We start from the raw sequence: 17,193 nt of genomic DNA, 5'->3' as shown, positions 1-17,193 counted from the left end.
ATCCCCAGAGAAAAGAAAGTCAAGGCAGGAAACAACCCGTTGAATTGAGAATTTAGAGAGCAACAGAAGCCAGGGGACCCGAAGCCTGCCTACAGTTCCGAGGAACCTGACAACACCGCAGGGGAAAGCATCCTTTCCATAATTCCAACAGTGGAATATAGTCATGACGACCATCCCTGGCCGAAGACTCGAGAGGAAGGGACAGGGCAACGACAGCTCAGTGGTAGTTTCTTGTCCCGGTCCCCATCACGGTCCTCAGTACGTGCATTTCGTGGCTTCGATAGTTCGGTGGAACAGCCTAGCGAAGTCGGCCAGATAAACTCTAGAGTTCGCCCAAGTATGAGTACCCACAGTCTTAATTATAGAGAGGCGGATATGTTGGCGCTTTCAAACGACGAAACTTTATATGAATCCACGTTTGAGGTGAAGACCGTGGCTGACGAAATGGTTATCACCAAGAGACTCCTCACTAGGTTGATCACTGAGCTGAAGGATTACACTTGGAGTTTCTCAGCCATTGAAAAGCTTCGTCCATATTACCAGAAGTCCAAATCCTATCTAGCAGGGTTGGAAGAACAACGCCAGCTTCTGGGTCTCGGACTGTTGACATATGGCGGACGGGACACCAGCTCACAAAAATGTCGAGAAGCGACATCGGTAGTAAACCGAGCGCTTAGTGATAACCGGACCTTGTTCCTCCATCTCCTCAGGAAGCTCTCGGATCGTCTTGGGGAAGTCCTAAGTTTGTTGCACGAAACTGACGGGTATTTTTGTCGAAGTAAGATTCCCATACCGAGTTCTCCACCCGACCTATCAAGCGTTGTCGAAGCATTAACGACTATATCAGAAGAAGCCTCTATTTTCTTCCACGCGCAAGACCAAGTTCCAACGAGTGTTCACTCCACATATCTACGAAGACTTGATGAAGGATCTAGCTACAATAAACAACATGCTAAGCGGATAAACCCCAAAAAACCAACCCCACGCTGGATCCGAAATAAAGCGGTACACACAACCAGAAACTAATCGTAAAAGTTTCTTGTTTCGAAATGCTCCTCGATAATCAAGTAACGGAACGTCCCATTGAAGATATGTATTTGCCCTTCAGTAGCGAGGATTATAACCCCCTGGCGAAGGCTTATATTTGTCTTTTCGCAATCTCCATTGGGACTCATGTGGCCTCAACCGCATGATTATCAGAACCCCATGTACCTGCCGGCTACAGAGGTTGGTTTGATATGATCGCAGTGTCAGGTCCGAAGCATATAGCTGAGATTTTGGATCTCGACACCAGAACGAGAAACAGCCTTATCGACACAAGCGAGGTTCGACACAAGTGGGGTTTCTTTAGCCTGATATTTCAATGCCTGAAGCCATTCACGGATGGCTCTAACACCTTTGACAAGCGCCTTTGTTATTAGGTTGGCTTTCTTAGGATATATCCTTTTCGCAGTGCAACAGAGACGTCAAACAACCTTCTGCGCAGAATATCAACGTTACTCATGGCATTCGAGTTGAGTCCTGAATCACGACACCTCCCTTGGATTGAGAGGACATGTTGGGATCGACTAGGTAGTACGTACCCTCCTCATGGTTTTTTCGGTCTTAAATATGGATGCCGAACTGGCATGTTATCAAAACAATCAACCTTGGAAGCTCATTATGATCTCCAGGTTAAGGTTTGTATCAGTGCTTATTATTCGGGCATTTAATAGGTAATATTCCAGGGTTTATCACAGGTCGCGATCCCGTCCTTGTCTTCATGGGTACGGCGATTCGACTATGAAACAGAGTAATATACAGGGCGAGACCGATAACTAACTGCCGCGAGTCATGGGCCCTGACACATTGCCAGCAGGCCAAAAATTGGGAGGTTCTGGACGGGAATAAGGATTTGCGCTTACCTGGGTAGTCTGTTTCATCCTTCAGGGTCTGGTGGGGAAGGAAATAGTCTCGCTCTATCTTTCCTCTCGGTGGTGGTGGCCGGATCTTCCAAGTTGAAGGACAACCAAAATGCGAATGGGTATCGTGCATGTTGTTGCAATGACCAGGTTGGCATGATACCATCCTCGATATCTATGGTTGCTATAAAGGCATGGATCCATGGGTAATTCGAGGCTCCTGAGATTCCAAAGATCGCAAGCTGGCAGGTCGAAGCCGAACCATGATTCTGGAACCTCGGACCAATATCTTGAACCATGAGTGATCTACATGAGCACTCCACAAGCGTTGTGAACAATCCGGTCTTTGCTTCGAACCAAACAACTGGGTTTACTAGTGCGTGGGGGGGTATGTTCTCAACCGGCGGTTCTCTCCGCAGCAGCCCTCTATAAACGGCAAGATGTATGACAATCATAACAGAAACTTCCACCAAGACATATAAACTTTGTCTCCTAAAACGCCCACGTTGCGATCTACAGCCCACGAGCCCACGATCTCGCATTCCGGAATCCTTTCCGTGGTTCGAGCAATTGCTATAATGCCGGCATTCCCCCGGTCCCTAAGTCGTCCCTCTCTCCATTCTTCACGTTCGCCCCCATGTCACCGTCTTGCCCGCCACCGCTTCACGGCGAAGGTTGTTCGCGATGGCAGAGGCAGACGTCGACGACCGCGGCTGGGTCCTCTACGCCGTCTCCTGGCCGCTCTTCGGCCTCGCCTTCCTAATCATCGCCCTGCGCCTCTGGGTCCGCACCCGAATCGTCCGCTCCGTCGGCTGGGACGACGCCTTCATAATCCTCGCGTTTATCTGCGCGTTCATAAACACCGTTCTCGTCACAGTAAGCGTCGAACACGGCACCGGCCGCCATGCCTCCGACCTCACCGAGAATCAACGGATCCAGTCGATGAAATACCAGGTCCTCTCCGCGGGATTCCACGTCATGAGCACGAATTGGGGGAAGGTCTCTGTTGCTCTGTTTTTGATTCGCATCATATCTGAGGTGAAGAATCATAAGCGCGGGATGTATGCGCTCATCGGGATCATGAGCGTCATCAACATTGGTGCCGTTATTACGATCTATGCGCAGTGTCGCCCGACGGCGGTGATTTGGGATCATAGACTTGCGGGGCCCGAGGCTTGTTGGCCGCCGGGGACGCAGAAGAAGTACTCGTTCTTTCAGGGTGGTATGTTCTCTATTCACTGTGTTGGGTATCAAAGTTTCGGTGAGGAGCTAGGTGCTAATTGCGATATAGCTGCGTCCGCGTTTACAGATCTCATCCTCGCAGTCTACCCCCTCTTCACCATAAAAGACCTCCAAATGGCGCTTAAGGTCAAGATTGGGCTCGGGTTCGTCCTGTCGCTGGGTCTCGTGTACGTCTCCTTTCCTCTCCCCCCAAGACGAGAAAACCCCCCTTACAACTTATCCAGTGCAATGGTCGCCGCGATCATCAAAGCCACCCACCTCCCAGACATGACCTCCTACGAAGACTACACCTGGGACACAGTGCAACTCACAATCTGGGTCAGCCTCGAACAATACATCATCATCCTAGCAGCATGCATACCAGCTCTAACGCCCCTCTTCAACATCATCATCCGGCGCGCCTCAAACCGCTCAAAGAGCAAATCCAAGTCGAAATCCAACGAACTCATCCCCAACGCTGGCAGCGGCTGCGGCGGCGGCGGCGGAGGTACGGGCACGAACCGCTCCTCATACAAACGACATCTCCGCCACAGTTCACGGAGTAAAGGGTTCAGTCGGGACTTTGTCCTCGGAATCGGCGTGGACTCTGGGAATGACTCGCGCTCGACGACCCAGTACGGGCATCAGAGCTATAACCCCTTTGCGAGTGTAGGCCGCGAGTACGTTGAGTACCCGCTTACCTGGACGAATTTGGCGCCGCCCCAGCAGGGCGATCTAGCTAGTATTACGAGTGGCAGTGAAAGTGAGTTCCGGCCTGAGGGGATTCCGGAGGCGGAGATGGAGCCTGAGAGTGGGATTTTGAGGACGACGGAGTTTCGGATTAAGGCTGTTTCTAGTGAGAGGTATTCGAGGTATGGGGCTGGTTGATATAATGTATGGTGGATAATATGACACGTTTATGATAATGAGAATGGGGTTGGATGGTTATCTTTCTAAAATATGTTTCTATGGCACCTATCCCGCAAATACGGTACATGATGTGATACTTATCGCCACCAGACACTGCGCACTATGGAGGCTTCGAAGCCCCTGTGCAACTCAACATCAGATAATTCAGTGCACCTGATTCGACCAAGATAAGGGGAACCAAATTTGCGCTGAAGGAATCTCCATGATCGGAACAGTCCCCACCTATAAGCAGCCTGGGCTGGGTGACGATCCCCGTACCCGATCGAAATCCAAATCCGGGGAACAAAGAAACGTGGCTTTTGCTGATATCAGCCGGAAAGCGAGCGGTCGGGCACCCATCCCAGCGTCCCGAGTACAAAGGCCGATCTTACTGCCGCTGACATGAAGAATTGGCAAAAGAGTTTTTGTCAATCGTAATACCCGGTGTAGCAGCAGACGGTAGGGCTCACATCATGTCTGACGCGAGGCCCTTCAAGAAAGTCGCCCTGCTCGGTGTACGTACCTCCCTCCACCGTAGACAAATATACCTGATACATACGTACTAACAAAGAACAGAAAGGCAAGCTGGGCACCGTCATGCTCACCGAGCTCCTGAACGCAAACTACCCCGTAACAGTGCTGAGCCGCCACACATCGCCAACATCCTCGACCCCTCTACCTCCCGGTGCAACCCTAGCAAAGGTCGACTACACCTCCCTCGAAAGTCTAAAATCCGCCCTGAGCGGCCACGACATCATAATATCAACGGTCGCCTACTCCGCAATGAACATCCAGAAGCCCATCATCGACGCCGCAATCGCCGTCGGCGTAAAGCGCTTCATTCCCGCCGAGTACGGGCCTATGCCAATCGACCGCCGAATGTCGTACTACACCGACGCGCTCGAGATCCGCGCGTACCTGGAAGCCAAGGCAGCAACGGGCCAGCTGGAATACACGATTTTTACCGTTGGCGTGTGGATGGAGGTTGTTTTTTCGACGCCGCTGGTTGTGGACTTTGAGTATCGTGGTGTGAGGCTTTTTGATGGGGGTGTGCATGCATTTAGTACCAGTCGAATAGTTACTGTTGCGAAGGCGGTTGTTAAGTCTTTGGAAATGGGGAAGGCGGAGAAGACGAGGGATCGGATTGTTTGGGTGCATGATGCGGTTCTTACGCAGAGGCGGGTGTTGGAATTGGCGAAGAGGGCCACGGCTGGTGATGGTGAGGAGCGGGAGTGGGTTAAGATGGAAGTTGATGCTGGCAAAGAGGTAGAGGAGCTTATTAAGAAGACGAGCGAGAAGTTCGATGATATGCTTTGGCCGGGGTTGTTTGCGGCGGCGTTGATGTGTGGGAGGTTGGGGGCGGAGTTTCAGGAGGTGGACAATGAGCTCTTGGGGATAGGGGTTATGAGTGAGGAGGAGATTGAGGCGTTTTGTATGGAGTTGAGGGGAGGGGGTGAGTAAGACAGAGCTTGAGCTGTGTACCTATTGCTCGGTTAGAGAGGCAGGTGGGTTGCGTTCTGGTGTCATGTTCGATGGCCTGTAACCTTGGTGTTTGTAGAGTTTCGCCCATCTTGATTACTTTCGCTTATCTAGAGGTTCCCATGCAGCCATCTAGATAACTTGAAGTATGAGTCAGTAATAATATGGTAGACTGGGGGATTATTGCTGTCAATCCAACTTGTGCGTTTCTTGTCCACTGGCTCTTCAATGGCAAAGTCTATCTATTTCTATTGCCCCTATCTATAGAACAACAGCTGGAGGCGACCATTCCCTTCCGCCATGAAGCACTCATTGACCTTGTGCGCAGGAGTTTACGAGTTGACCTTGCTGATGTCACTAACTTGATATACACGACGTTGCCCTCCAGCAGCAAGCAAGGGACGATACTACGGAGTACATTATCCTAACGAGTCAGAGTTGCATCCATTCCTCGTGTTTATGGAGCTGATCCGTGTTTTGTACTGCAATTGGTGCCGCTAAACCTCATAATACGACTATTTCATGTTCTATTTTTGGATATCGTTCCCGGATTTGAAAACCTGCGATGGATTGTCATACAGTTCAGACCTGCATGAACACGGGCTCTCCTCATCCTTGCATATGACCTTGCAGGAATGTAACCTAAGAACATTAGTTTGGACCGAAGGAGCGGCCCCGGCTCCAATTATAATCATGATCGCCAGGGATCATCGTGAAGAGCGGGGCAATCTTGCGCTTGGATCTCGGAGAGTAGAGTCCTGTTTTGCAGGCTTCGCTCACAGCATCGCGCATCTGCCATATACTCCGAGGCTTTCAGGTGATGACCTCGTATCCAGCGGTATAAGAGGGTGCCCGAACCCAAGGCATTCGACCACCATCAAGCAGCAAACCCGAACAAACCAAACTGTACACTGCATACCGCGCCAACAAAAGACAAAATGAAAGCCATCTCTCTTCTTGCCCTCCCAGGCCTCGCCTACGCCGCAGTCCAAGGCTTCGACATCTCCAACTGGCAGCCAACAGTCGACTACAAGGGCGCCTACGCCTCGGGCGCACGCTTCGTCATGATCAAGGTCCGTCTTCATCCCTTCTTTCAATCTCCATCGACCATCTCTAACAAAGATTATACCAGGCCACCGAAGGAACAACTTACATAGACCCCCTCTTCAACACGCACTACCCCGGCGCAACCTCCGCCGGTCTGTTTAGGGGTGGATACCACTTCGCGCACCCCGACAGTTCCTCAGGCAGCGCGCAAGCAACCTACTTCCTCTCCCACGGCGGCGGATGGAGCGCAGACGGCCTCACGCTGCCAGGCATGCTGGACCTGGAGGCCGGGTGCTACGGCCTGACGACGTCGCAAATGACCTCCTGGATCCGCGATTTCGGCGAGACGTATAAAGATAATACGGGGCGATACCCCATGATCTATACGACGACAGCCTGGTGGAGCGAATGTACGGGGAATGACAGTGGTTTTGGCGAGTATCCGCTTGTGTTGGCGCGGTGGGCGAGTAGCCCCGGTACACTCCCGGCGAGTTGGGATTTTTATAGTTTCTGGCAGAATAGTGACAGTTATGAGTTTGGGGGCGACTCGCAGGTTTGGAACGGGAGTGAGGAGCGATTGAGGGTTTTTGCGTTGGGATAGGCATCGATATACATATACCGACCGTACCTAGAGTCACCTCAAATAGGCTTCAGTATAAAGCGGTAGGGGCGGGGATAAATGCTTATTAGTGTGGAGAGCACGTCATAACACCCCCAACTTGAGTTGGAGCATGGCACTGCGGGGTTAAATCCAATGAATTGCGATTATAAAGCTCTTTACCCCTCCATTGTCCTACCTAAGTAAAGTCATAACCACCTCCTCCTCCCTCCGTCGGGCCCCTCCCTCACCATCCCATTACCAGTAACATAACAACCGCAATGTCGAAATCCAACCTCCTCATCTTCGGCGCAACGGGCGCAATCGGGTCGTATATCGCGAACGCCATAGCCTCCGCCCGGGACCAATTCGACCGCATCGCAATCTTCACCTCCCAAACAACCCTGACCTCAAAGACACATGAAATCAACGCCCTGCGCTCACAAGGCGTCGACATCCTCGTCGGCGACGTCACCAGCAAGCACGACGTGCTCAAGGCCTTTGCGGGCTTCGATACCGTCGTATCAGCGCTTGGCCGCGGCGTGATCGCGCACCAAATCGAGCTGATTAAATGGGCGGATGAAGACGAGCACATTAAGCGCTTTTTGCCGTCTGAGTACGGGACCGATATTGAGTATGGACCGCAAAGCAAGGATGAGAAGCCGCATCAACAGAAACTCAAGGTGAGAGCTGCGATTAGGGAAACGAAGACTCTGGAGTATGCGTTTGTGGTGACGGGACCGTATGTCGATGTGCCGTTTTATCTGGGGAATAGCCGGAATCCCCGTGGGGGAAGCTGGGATGTCAAGAACAAAAAAGCGGTTCTACTGGGTGATGGGGAGGGGAGGATTAGTCTTGTTGCTTGTGCTGAGTACGCTCTCTCTACCCTTGCTCTTCAAGCAATGGATGGAATGCTAATGATATGGTTTCGCTGCAGTGTCGGCAAATTCGTCGTCGCAACCCTAACGCACTGGGAGAGCGCTCGCGGGCGCGCGCTGAAACTAAACTCATTCACGACGACGCCGCACGAGATCCTAGCCGAGTTCGAGAAGCAGACGGGCGAGAAGTGGAGCGTCGAGTATACATCGCTGGACCAGTTGAAGGCGTATGAAAAGGAGGCATGGGAGGAGGAACAGCCTGATGCGACGGGGTTGACGCTGCGAAGGATCTGGACGGAGGGCGGGACGCTGTATGAGAAGAGGGATAATGGGGATATTGAGGCTGAGGAGACGGTTACCCTGGAAGAAGCTGTTAGGGAGGCGATTAGGGCGCAGACGGGGCAGTAACACCATCATCCAAGTTTGGTCTTGGGGGATGGTGAATTTGTTGTATGATCTATACTCTGCTCTATCGCGCATCTAATCTAGGTATCTATATTACAGTATGTACAGTTTGCTGGCTACTTCCCCGTCCACTTCCACGTCGAATTCCGATGGATATGGTACTCCCCACTCTCAATCGCCTTCTTGATACCCCAAAGCCCACCAAGCGGCCAGATTGAGCGCACCTTGCGGCTCCACGACTCCTGCCTTTCCTTCCGATCGGCCTCGACATCAATCTTGATCTTATCATATACACTCGGCAGCGTCGTCGCATTGTACTTCTCGCGCAGCCCATCGTACCACTTCCGATCGTACATATTCCAGAACTCCTCTTCGCCATAGTACGTATGCGCGTAGAACCACTTCTGCCCGCCGAGGTCGTGCAGTCGGCGCTCGAGTTCGCGGTTCGCCGTAATGAACTCATCCTGATCTTTCGGCCCAAATCCCCAAACGCCAATATTGAGCATCTGGTCCTCCGTGAAGCCTGGACTCTGGACAGACGAATGCGGGTGGAACGTCGGCGTCGGACTCTGCTTGAGCGGACACAACCAAAGCGGCCAGATGCCCAATTTATCGCTCGTATAGTCAATAAACTTCTCGGCGTTCTTATACGGCAGCGCCAAATCCTGAATCACGAACCGGCTCGACTCCCCGCTCGCATGCAGCGCCTTGTACAGCATCCGCGTGTGCAGGAAGTCATCCAGCCACCAGCGCGTCGCCCGGCTAAACGGGAAATGGAAGTAGTGGAACGCCGCCCGTCCAACCCAGAACCCGCCGCGGTCGTACCGGAACAGGTACTCCGCCAGCGGGATGTAGTCTGTAACGGGGGAGTTCATGTTTTTCCGCGTCTTGTCTTGCACATGTAGATAGTACCAGGGATCCCAGGCTTTGCTGAATGTTTGGATTTTCGCGGAGTCGGGCATCTCGTTGGTCATTTCGCCGGCGACCACGACGCCGTGCTCGGGGCCGTACAGGATTCCGTCGACGTAGTCGTTGCTGTCATTCAGGGTTTCCGCATGCACATTCGTGATCGAATCCGCGATGCTCTTCTGTGGGAGATACGTCGCCTTGACGAACTTCTTCGCTTCGACAAGCTGCAGCTCCATCATCGTCGTAACACCCAGTGTCCCCACAGCGCCCGCGGCGCCTCTAAAAAGATCCCGGTTCTCGTTCTCCGATACTTTAACGACACTCCCATCCGCCAGCACCATCTCGACATAATTAATCGTGCGATCGAAGAACCCATACCGAAAACTCGAGCTCTCGCCCGCTGTCCCCGCGAACCCTCCGCCCGCTGTGATCCCCGGGAACTCCATGACGACGGGCGGGACGAGGCCGTGCTTCAGTGTTGCTTCGACGAGACGGTCCATGGGCACGTTTGGCTCGACGAGCGCGGTGCGCGTTGTGGGATCGACGCGGAGGACATTGCGCAGGTCGGAGATGTCGACTTGGTGGGTTCGCCGGATTGGGCGGGTGCTGTTTGTGGAGCCGTGTGCGATGCGGAAGGGCTGTTTCTTTTCGTAGAAGGTGCGGATTGCGGAGGAGATTCGCGCGACGGCGGATTTGTGTGCTTCGAGGCCCATTGTGGGAGTTTGGGGCCTGTTTTGCGTTGCGAGCTGGGAAATTTGCGGAGTGGGTGCGGAGGTTCGGAGGTGAGCAAAGGCGGCCTGAGGCAGGAAGATCACATGCTGCTCTGGACCACGTGACTCTCCGCCAAGGCATGAAGGCTACTATTGTTGGGCTTGAGGGTGGCAGCGTAGCTGAAATTACAGCAGCTGAAGGCTCAAAGACTCTCAAATTCGTGTTTATCGATCAATTTGCTGTTTAGCCTTTGACAGATTTTGAAGCTCGTGCCTTTGGCTGCACCTGCCAACTAGCTTTGTTGTGATATATATATTTCCCGAGGATCCGTGCGGATTACCCTACGGCAGTGTTTTCGTAACCAGTCAAATAACGAAATAACGAAATATCGAAAGACCTTGGTCTTTAGCATATCATACAGGGATAGCCAACACCCATTGAAGCAACTCGTTCCTCACATCCAAGTCACTCTGAGCACTTTGTGGTAAACAAAGCGAAGTATGCTACGAAACAGCGGCCAGAGCCCCATCAAGTCCAGAGTGGTTGTAGTACAAAGCAACATGGAAATCCCTGCTTTCTCTTGAGCTGGCAATTTCAAGCGGTCCAGTACCTAGCTCTGCTGCTCCGGTTGTGCCTTGAAGATCATCCGTCTAAGGTCGAAACGTAAAGTTAGCTCATGCAGCGTGAGGCTCTGCCTGGTAAAAGCTGTCTACATACACCGCTTCGTACCGTGAGCTACCTACGTCAACCTAAAACGAATCCTGATGAGACGTCGAGAATCTCGACAGGGGCATTGTCGAGTTCGTACTCGATGGCAGGAGGGGTGGGTGGTTTCACAAATGCCGTCGGTCATTCCCTCTGTGCATCCCTCTGAGAACAGCCACTGGCTACCTGCGTAGGTGAACGCGAGCCTTGCGGACTTAAAGCGCTCTGCTAAGGTGCCACGCCTCGTGCTCTGCAGCCTTCTGAGCCTTTAAGTAAAGATCAATCCCAGCCCCGCGCCCGAGGGCTCTTGCATTTCTCCCTCTCCATTTCCAGCTGTCCCATCCGCGACCTCTCCCGACCCCTAGAGCCCACCCAAGCTTCAGATCACAAGGAGCCTTAATTATTTATCTCTATCTGACCATCGAGATGGGCGACGCAGCAACAACAGTCCCTTTAACAACTATCTTTACCCGCCCGACCGACTGCTCAAAGAGCTGGACCTACGAAGCCTCCCCCTACAACAGCGTCGGCGCCGGCCTCCTCATCCAAAATGCCATCAAACCCAGCATGGATGTCATATGCTATCCACCAGGATTCAACCATGCCGAGCGGGGAGCGGATGATGTCGTCTTCAGTCCCGGTGCTTGTCCATTCGGCTATACGACCAACAATCTGGATGTTACGGTCGAGGAGACGGTTACGGCGAGTTGTTGTCTGAGGTGCGTGTGCCTATCCTCCAGCGTCTTTTCCTCATTAATTACATTATTCATGGTCTTGCATGCTAATTGGGGCCGGTGGAAGTGGCTTCGCCTACCGGTCCAACAACGGAAAGGCTGAGCAAGGCTGCGTCAGCACATTCAGCGGGACTACGCGCGTTGCAGCGAGAGCGGGAGGTCTTGGTACCTCGATTGACTTCACGACTAGTACAACAGTGTCCGGGACACTGGAGATGTGGGCGCAGCCGATTACGATTATGTATCAGGAGAGTGATTTGAGTTTGTATACGACGACGACCACGAACAGATCTTCGTCTACAACCTCGAATGCCACGTCTGATACCGCGCCCAATCCATCGGACGTCCATACCGCCGAGACTGAGACATCGTCGTCGGATGGACTGTCGGGAGGTGCGATTGCTGGTATTGCTGTTGGATGTGTCGCTGGGGTGCTGGTGCTGCTTGGGCTCGTTTTCATAATGTGGCGGAGAAAAAGGGGGAAGGTACAATCGGCCAATGACCAAAGTGTCCCGCACAGAAATACCCCGGGTGAAGGGTACGGAACGAAACCAACGGGGGCAATGTCAGAGATGAGCTCTTCGGGAGGGCATACAAGGTCCGAGCTGGATGTGAATGCTGCAGCTGGACGGGGGAAACGGCGGACGGCAGAGCTGGAATAATGTTCGCATACTATGCCCATCTCATCGTTGAATGAAGCAATCAAGAGGCGATCTAGTTGGAATAGAGGGAGCTTCTTGACTACTATAGTCATTCTCGCTAGCCTGAAGACTGATGAATAAACCGTAAAACGCCTCTGCCATCTCCAATCTTCCGAAGTATAAAAGGCATGAGGGATAAGAAACGGTTCAAGCATTGAGAAATAGCAGTATTGGAATGGCCTGAGGGCGGACGACGTATCATTTATTTACGGTCCATTATAGCTGCGCCTCGCCTATCTCCAGATTTACTTTTCTTGACTCCATGCTCACATTATCACAGCCCTGAGCTGCCATGGTATATAGGTCGTAGCGTTAGACCCTAGAAAAAGGCATACGGATTATATAAAACTAACAATATCTGATTGAGGGGTCCACTACTTTGATTGCCCTAAGTTCTAACAGTCGAAGGACGCTCGGCAGGGAGCTTAGGGACGTACTGGATCCAAAGTCCCTAAGCGAACCCGACGAAGGCTGAACCCAAAGTAGGCAAATCAACATAGGATGAACCTGAGATAAACGAGCGACAAGCTAGCTAGCTACATGATGCATCAAAAGCTTTCCAAAACAAGACATAAATCGTAAACGACCGTGTGACGGACAGAGCTGACCTCCATTATCCTGAAGCGATTGGGGTGCATTGACAAGATTTGATCAGGAAAGGGATGGACACTATTACTATCGGCTTAGGTATGTCCCTTGAAAAGTCCCCGTTACCAAAGACCAGCCCAGCGGAACCGAGTCTCGTAGCGGTTGGAGCAGCGCGAGCAGTGGACGTCGTGGGCAGGGCTCTCGCTCTTGGGGCCGTTGGTGAGGATGTTAAGCATGAAGTCTTTGTTGTGGATGCCTAGGTGGTAGGCGTTGTGGACGAGGTCGTCAAGGCCAGAATGCTTGCCGCAGCCGGAGCACACTTCACGGTCTTGGACCATGATGTTTCCGGAGAGGGAGATCTCGGATTCTATAGGGGTAGCAACGCTGTCAGTATACGTTTGGCGAGGATTGACGGGTCATGAATGAAAGGGAATGGACGATTTAAATGGGCTATAGGTGGCGGGATGAGCGAAAGTTATTGACTCACCCTGGACATCCAGCATGTCCGCGATATGGGCACGCTCGGTCTCGGTGAGAAGCCAGCGGTACGCCTGCTCGCCGTTGCTGGCGGTAACTGGCTCCGAGGGACGAGGGGTGTCCATGAGGAGGTTGTGAACTGGGAGAACGCTGGCAGTGGCCATTTCAAACTTAGGGCTGGACTCTGAGTTGAGATTTGGTGGTTTGCAAAGGAGGATTGAACAACAAGTGCTGGTTGAATGATGGCGAGAAAAGCTCAAATGGTGGAGGGTTGTCGAAGTATTTATGTCTGAGAAAATGCATGGTCACTCCAAGTCCTTGGAGGATTCATTGGTAGTCGAAGTGATCCCGAATAACCCGCGAAGTCCTGGTTGATGCAGTTCGTCTGGGAATCTACTGCACACCATCTACTTGCTGTTCAGGGTGACTGGCACAGCGGTGCTGTCTGGTTCCATGGATAGCCCCATCAACACCCTGACGCAGTCAGCATTTTTATCATGCAAGATAACACCGGTCGATCGGGGATGGCAGCTCTAGAGGATGGATGTCGTCGCCGGCCATAGGCTCGATCATCCCAATGATCCGCATTCTGGCGCGTAAGCAAACACCGGAGGTGGAGTCTGGTCGAAAAAGCACCGTGATGTGGCTGTCACCTCAGAGTATTCTACCATAACTTCCTTCAGTATCTTTGGGGGCTTCCTAACGTACCTAGAGTTAACAGTCAGAATTGCTTGGACTCCTGCTATTTAGCATATATTAAGCGCAAGTCCCAAGCACATTGCTCCATGCCTTCAAGTTAGATTGCTTACTACCATATACCTATACTACTCATGAAGGATCTAGGAACGATCGTAGTCCGCGGCCCCTGCCAAGTTGCTTTTTTCAGAGCTTGCCTCCCCTCTTTCTATGCAGGTCAATCACACATCCCCTCGAAATCGAGACTTAGATGAGAACGCCAACGCGTCATCGTGAGGGGTAAATTGTCGAGGATCCCGACGCTGCAGTTCAGCCTTGATGCATGAAGAGATCTACAAGGATCGCCATCCTTGTCTCTCCATCACGAACTGCTTCAGCGCCTAGCAAGCCTTCTGCGTGCTTTGCCGACGTAAGCCATTAACTATGGTGCCCTGGAACAAAAATCCTGCACGGCGCCATTTTGTTTTACAAGGGCTATAGTACTATTAACCCTAGGCTCTGACAGCTCCTCTAGACCTAACAGACGTGAAAGAGCAATATAGGATAATGTAGGCCAGAAATAGTTTGGAGAGGTGGAGTATAGCAAAGGTGCAAGAACCCAATGGTCTAATGCACCAAATTGTCACACTTGGAGGTGCATACAATCTGTTCACGCACGGTCCTTTGAGCAATCACCAAGTACATGCATACAGAATAAAACCATGGACAATGCAGCCAAATTAGACCCTGACGCCAAGGATGAGCGAGGATGAACAGGCATTAAGTGCACTGATCTGCAGTGGTCTATTTATTCTGAGCCCCCGAAAGCTCAATTGTTGTAAGTAGGGCAAAGGGTAAGTCTTGCTTGAATGCCATGGGCTTGAATCCTGTATGCACAGTGTAAAATACAGATTGATGTTCCTGAACTGGCCCTTTAATAAAATTTGTGCCAGCACGCAACTTGCAAGTTAGACCACTAAAATTATGGTACCATCCAATGTACCATATGGAGTATGGTTGGAGCTTAATTGACCATCTAACGCAGTTATGTCTGGACCCCACGGGATTGTGATAGCAGCAACTTATTGGCTAAATATGATGCACGAGACGTGACTCCCTTCCAGGTACGATGTCTAGGGTGGGCGTAAACGCGATACTGAAATAGTTGATGGTGCTCTCACCAGAGCCTGAGGGTAGGTACAAGGCGACTTGTTCAATAAGGAAAGCTACCCACCGCTACTAGTTTCCAACCAGGACCGGAAATAATACTTCTCATACATGGACAAAAGCAAGTTGGTATGATAAGACCATGTTCCAAATACGTCTCAAACAGGGTGAATAACACGGAAATATCAATACTGGACGGGTTTAACATGGATAGGACTTCCGAAGGCTTCACCTATGGAGTAAGGGCGCTGCCTTGCCAGGCCAGGGGTAAGGCGAGTGGCACCCGTACCCGTCATCAATGAAACAAGCTCGAAAGGTCCGAATATTCCGCTCAATAAAAGATATCCTCCTTCCAGTCGGCCTTTTCCTCCAACCACCACGCCTCGTTGTCAAATTGCCGGGTACATCCTGAACAATACACCGTGTGCTTAGGGCTAGGCCCACGAGGTCCATTGGCCAGCACATCCAGCATAAACTCCTTGGAATGAATGCCCATGTACACTGCATTGTGGACCAGGTCATCCGAACCCGAGTGCTTGCCACAGTTGGAGCGAACCTCGCGGTCCTACGTCATGAGGTTGCTGCGAATGGTAACGTCGGACGTTAGCACAGGACCTGTAAGCAAGGAAGGACAGACAAGCTGACAGAAAAGAAAAAAACAACAACATATGGGACAGGCATGTACCTTGAACTTCAAGCATATCGGCAATATGGGAGCGCTCCGTCTTGGTGAGGAGCCAGCGGTAGTCCTTCTCGCCGTTGTTGCAGGTAATAACCTCCGACGGACGGGGGGTGTCCATTTGGCGGGGATGGACTGGGAGGTTGAGAGCCATTGTTTGAGATGGAGAAATGTGATGTGTCTTTGGGAACGGATGAAGGCTGTAAAGCTAAGTAATAATGCTGTGTTCTGGTGGATGGAAAGATTCGGAACATTGCGGTCTTTGTCGATGTATTCATGTTGCAGAGGGCGAAGGAGACGGCTCTAGAGCCGTTCAATGTTGATATCGAGAAGATTCAAGGGGCTTTGATCATCGCCGGATGATCCGGATGATGAGAATGGACTAATCATCTACTCAATAGACAAGATGATCGATGTGATAAAGATTCTGCTTTCATAGGATAACTCTGTTATGCTACCCGGTTGCTCAGGGCGCCACCAACTGCAGCACGAACTCTGAGGATGCTTACGCCAGCGCTGCCAATGAGAACAGGCGGAAGAGGAAAGGTAGTACAGACATCAGCCCGACATGCGCCTTCTTTATCGAGAACCTAGGTATCTTCATTGTACCATTGGTAGATGACCTTGTCTATCGTGGAGACCTTGATATTTCGCAGTTTGCCACTTTTGAGACTCAAGTCTCGACAACCCTACCTAGGTATAGACGCCTAGAGAAATAAAATGTGCCTATGGTATGGTTCAGCGGACTCTGCCGCTGGCCCCCTCCCCCTTCTCCTTTGCATCCATTTGCTTTTGTCTACACCTCAATGATTGACACACTCCCCTCAACTGACTATTCACTGGAGATGATTATCTAAAGCAAAGGTATCTCTGATCACGACCCGGGCTAGGATCTAAGAGACTCAGGTTACCATATCACCCAGTTATCAATCGATCAGTATATTCGCCTGGCGGAGTGCGAATTCATCCCGCTGGTATTATGCTTTTGCCCATTTCATTTGTTAGACCTCCAACCACCAAGACCCGCTACAACATAGCAATAAGAGATTCAAGGAAAACCAAGACAGGACGAAGGCAGGCGTATGTGGCTGGGGAAAAGTGCGGGGTACGCATGTAGGTTGGTACTAGTACTACACACTTGGAGAACAACATGAGGGGCTATCGTACAGTGGCACAGTCTTCGAAGCACGAAACGAATTGTAAAGAAGGTCCAAGGCATCAGGCTACCTACCACTGAACTCTGTACGATCTTTTGGCAAGATACCTTAGCAAAACAGGGGTGAGTTGACGGCCAGCAGGCGCTCTGCAGTACATGGATGCCTGGCAAATCCCGTAGCGCGATGAGCTAAACGATTAATGATTCTCTTCTTACGCAGTATCAGGAACGCCTCAGCCATCAGAGAAAAGGT

General features: G+C 51.6%; 8 protein-coding genes across 8 annotated transcripts; 5 read left to right on the top strand and 3 right to left on the bottom strand.

Moving 5' to 3' along the window:
* Positions 1 to 1,976: 1,976 nt before the first annotated feature.
* BDW74DRAFT_189871 (uncharacterized protein) lies at positions 1,977 to 4,010 on the top strand (the record flags this gene model as incomplete). The annotated part of the gene is made up of 3 exons (XM_073732067.1): positions 1,977 to 3,123; positions 3,193 to 3,310; positions 3,368 to 4,010. The coding sequence occupies exons 1-3, from the start codon at positions 2,586 to 2,588 to the stop codon at positions 4,008 to 4,010; spliced, it is 1,299 nt and encodes a 432-aa protein (XP_073577595.1). The 5' UTR covers positions 1,977 to 2,585.
* A 494-nt stretch (positions 4,011 to 4,504) lies between these two features.
* On the top strand, positions 4,505 to 5,492 carry BDW74DRAFT_189869 (uncharacterized protein; the record flags this gene model as incomplete). Its single annotated transcript, XM_073732066.1, has 2 exons — positions 4,505 to 4,546; positions 4,608 to 5,492. 2 exons carry the CDS (start codon positions 4,505 to 4,507, stop codon positions 5,490 to 5,492), a joined length of 927 nt encoding a protein of 308 aa, XP_073577594.1.
* Positions 5,493 to 6,422: 930 nt separating this feature from the next.
* BDW74DRAFT_164327 (lysozyme) lies at positions 6,423 to 7,329 on the top strand. Its single transcript, XM_073726241.1, has 2 exons — positions 6,423 to 6,583; positions 6,643 to 7,329. The coding sequence occupies exons 1-2, from the start codon at positions 6,449 to 6,451 to the stop codon at positions 7,156 to 7,158; spliced, it is 651 nt and encodes a 216-aa protein (XP_073577593.1). The 5' UTR covers positions 6,423 to 6,448; the 3' UTR covers positions 7,159 to 7,329.
* An 80-nt stretch (positions 7,330 to 7,409) lies between these two features.
* On the top strand, positions 7,410 to 8,441 carry BDW74DRAFT_189867 (uncharacterized protein; the record flags this gene model as incomplete). The annotated part of the gene is made up of 2 exons (XM_073732065.1): positions 7,410 to 8,026; positions 8,093 to 8,441. Exons 1-2 carry the CDS (start codon positions 7,437 to 7,439, stop codon positions 8,439 to 8,441), a joined length of 939 nt encoding a protein of 312 aa, XP_073577592.1. The 5' UTR covers positions 7,410 to 7,436.
* BDW74DRAFT_164326 (FAD-binding oxidoreductase) lies at positions 8,437 to 10,096 on the bottom strand. The gene has a single exon (XM_073726240.1). The coding sequence runs from the start codon at positions 10,058 to 10,060 to the stop codon at positions 8,555 to 8,557; it is 1,506 nt and encodes a 501-aa protein (XP_073577591.1). The 5' UTR covers positions 10,061 to 10,096; the 3' UTR covers positions 8,437 to 8,554.
* A 1,093-nt stretch (positions 10,097 to 11,189) lies between these two features.
* Positions 11,190 to 12,159, top strand: BDW74DRAFT_184287 (uncharacterized protein; the record flags this gene model as incomplete). The annotated part of the gene is made up of 2 exons (XM_073730777.1): positions 11,190 to 11,482; positions 11,565 to 12,159. The coding sequence occupies 2 exons, from the start codon at positions 11,190 to 11,192 to the stop codon at positions 12,157 to 12,159; spliced, it is 888 nt and encodes a 295-aa protein (XP_073577590.1).
* A 749-nt stretch (positions 12,160 to 12,908) lies between these two features.
* Positions 12,909 to 13,427, bottom strand: BDW74DRAFT_184286 (uncharacterized protein; the record flags this gene model as incomplete). Its single annotated transcript, XM_073730776.1, has 2 exons — positions 12,909 to 13,153; positions 13,274 to 13,427. 2 exons carry the CDS (start codon positions 13,425 to 13,427, stop codon positions 12,909 to 12,911), a joined length of 399 nt encoding a protein of 132 aa, XP_073577589.1.
* A 2,009-nt stretch (positions 13,428 to 15,436) lies between these two features.
* On the bottom strand, positions 15,437 to 15,938 carry BDW74DRAFT_184285 (uncharacterized protein; the record flags this gene model as incomplete). Its single annotated transcript, XM_073730775.1, has 2 exons — positions 15,437 to 15,606; positions 15,791 to 15,938. 2 exons carry the CDS (start codon positions 15,936 to 15,938, stop codon positions 15,437 to 15,439), a joined length of 318 nt encoding a protein of 105 aa, XP_073577588.1.
* Between the last annotated feature and the right edge of the window lie 1,255 nt (positions 15,939 to 17,193).

Source organism: Aspergillus multicolor (assembly GCF_047715735.1).
Source record: "Aspergillus multicolor strain CBS 133.54 unplaced genomic scaffold BDW74scaffold_60, whole genome shotgun sequence".
Classification (NCBI taxonomy): domain Eukaryota; kingdom Fungi; phylum Ascomycota; class Eurotiomycetes; order Eurotiales; family Aspergillaceae; genus Aspergillus; species Aspergillus multicolor.
This window is presented reverse-complemented; position numbering and strand designations above follow the sequence as displayed.

What these genes read in the sequence shown, in the direction of transcription:
- BDW74DRAFT_164327 (XM_073726241.1), top strand. Translation starts at nt 6,449, where the DNA reads ATGAAAGCCATCTCTCTTCTTGCCCTCCCAGGCCTCGCCTACGCCGCA. An exon ending in CACGCTTCGTCATGATCAAG is followed by an intron (nt 6,584 to 6,642) that starts GTCCGTCTTCAT and finishes AGATTATACCAG; the next exon opens with GCCACCGAAGGAACAACTTA.
- BDW74DRAFT_164326 (XM_073726240.1), bottom strand. Translation starts at nt 10,060, where the DNA reads ATGGGCCTCGAAGCACACAAATCCGCCGTCGCGCGAATCTCCTCCGCA.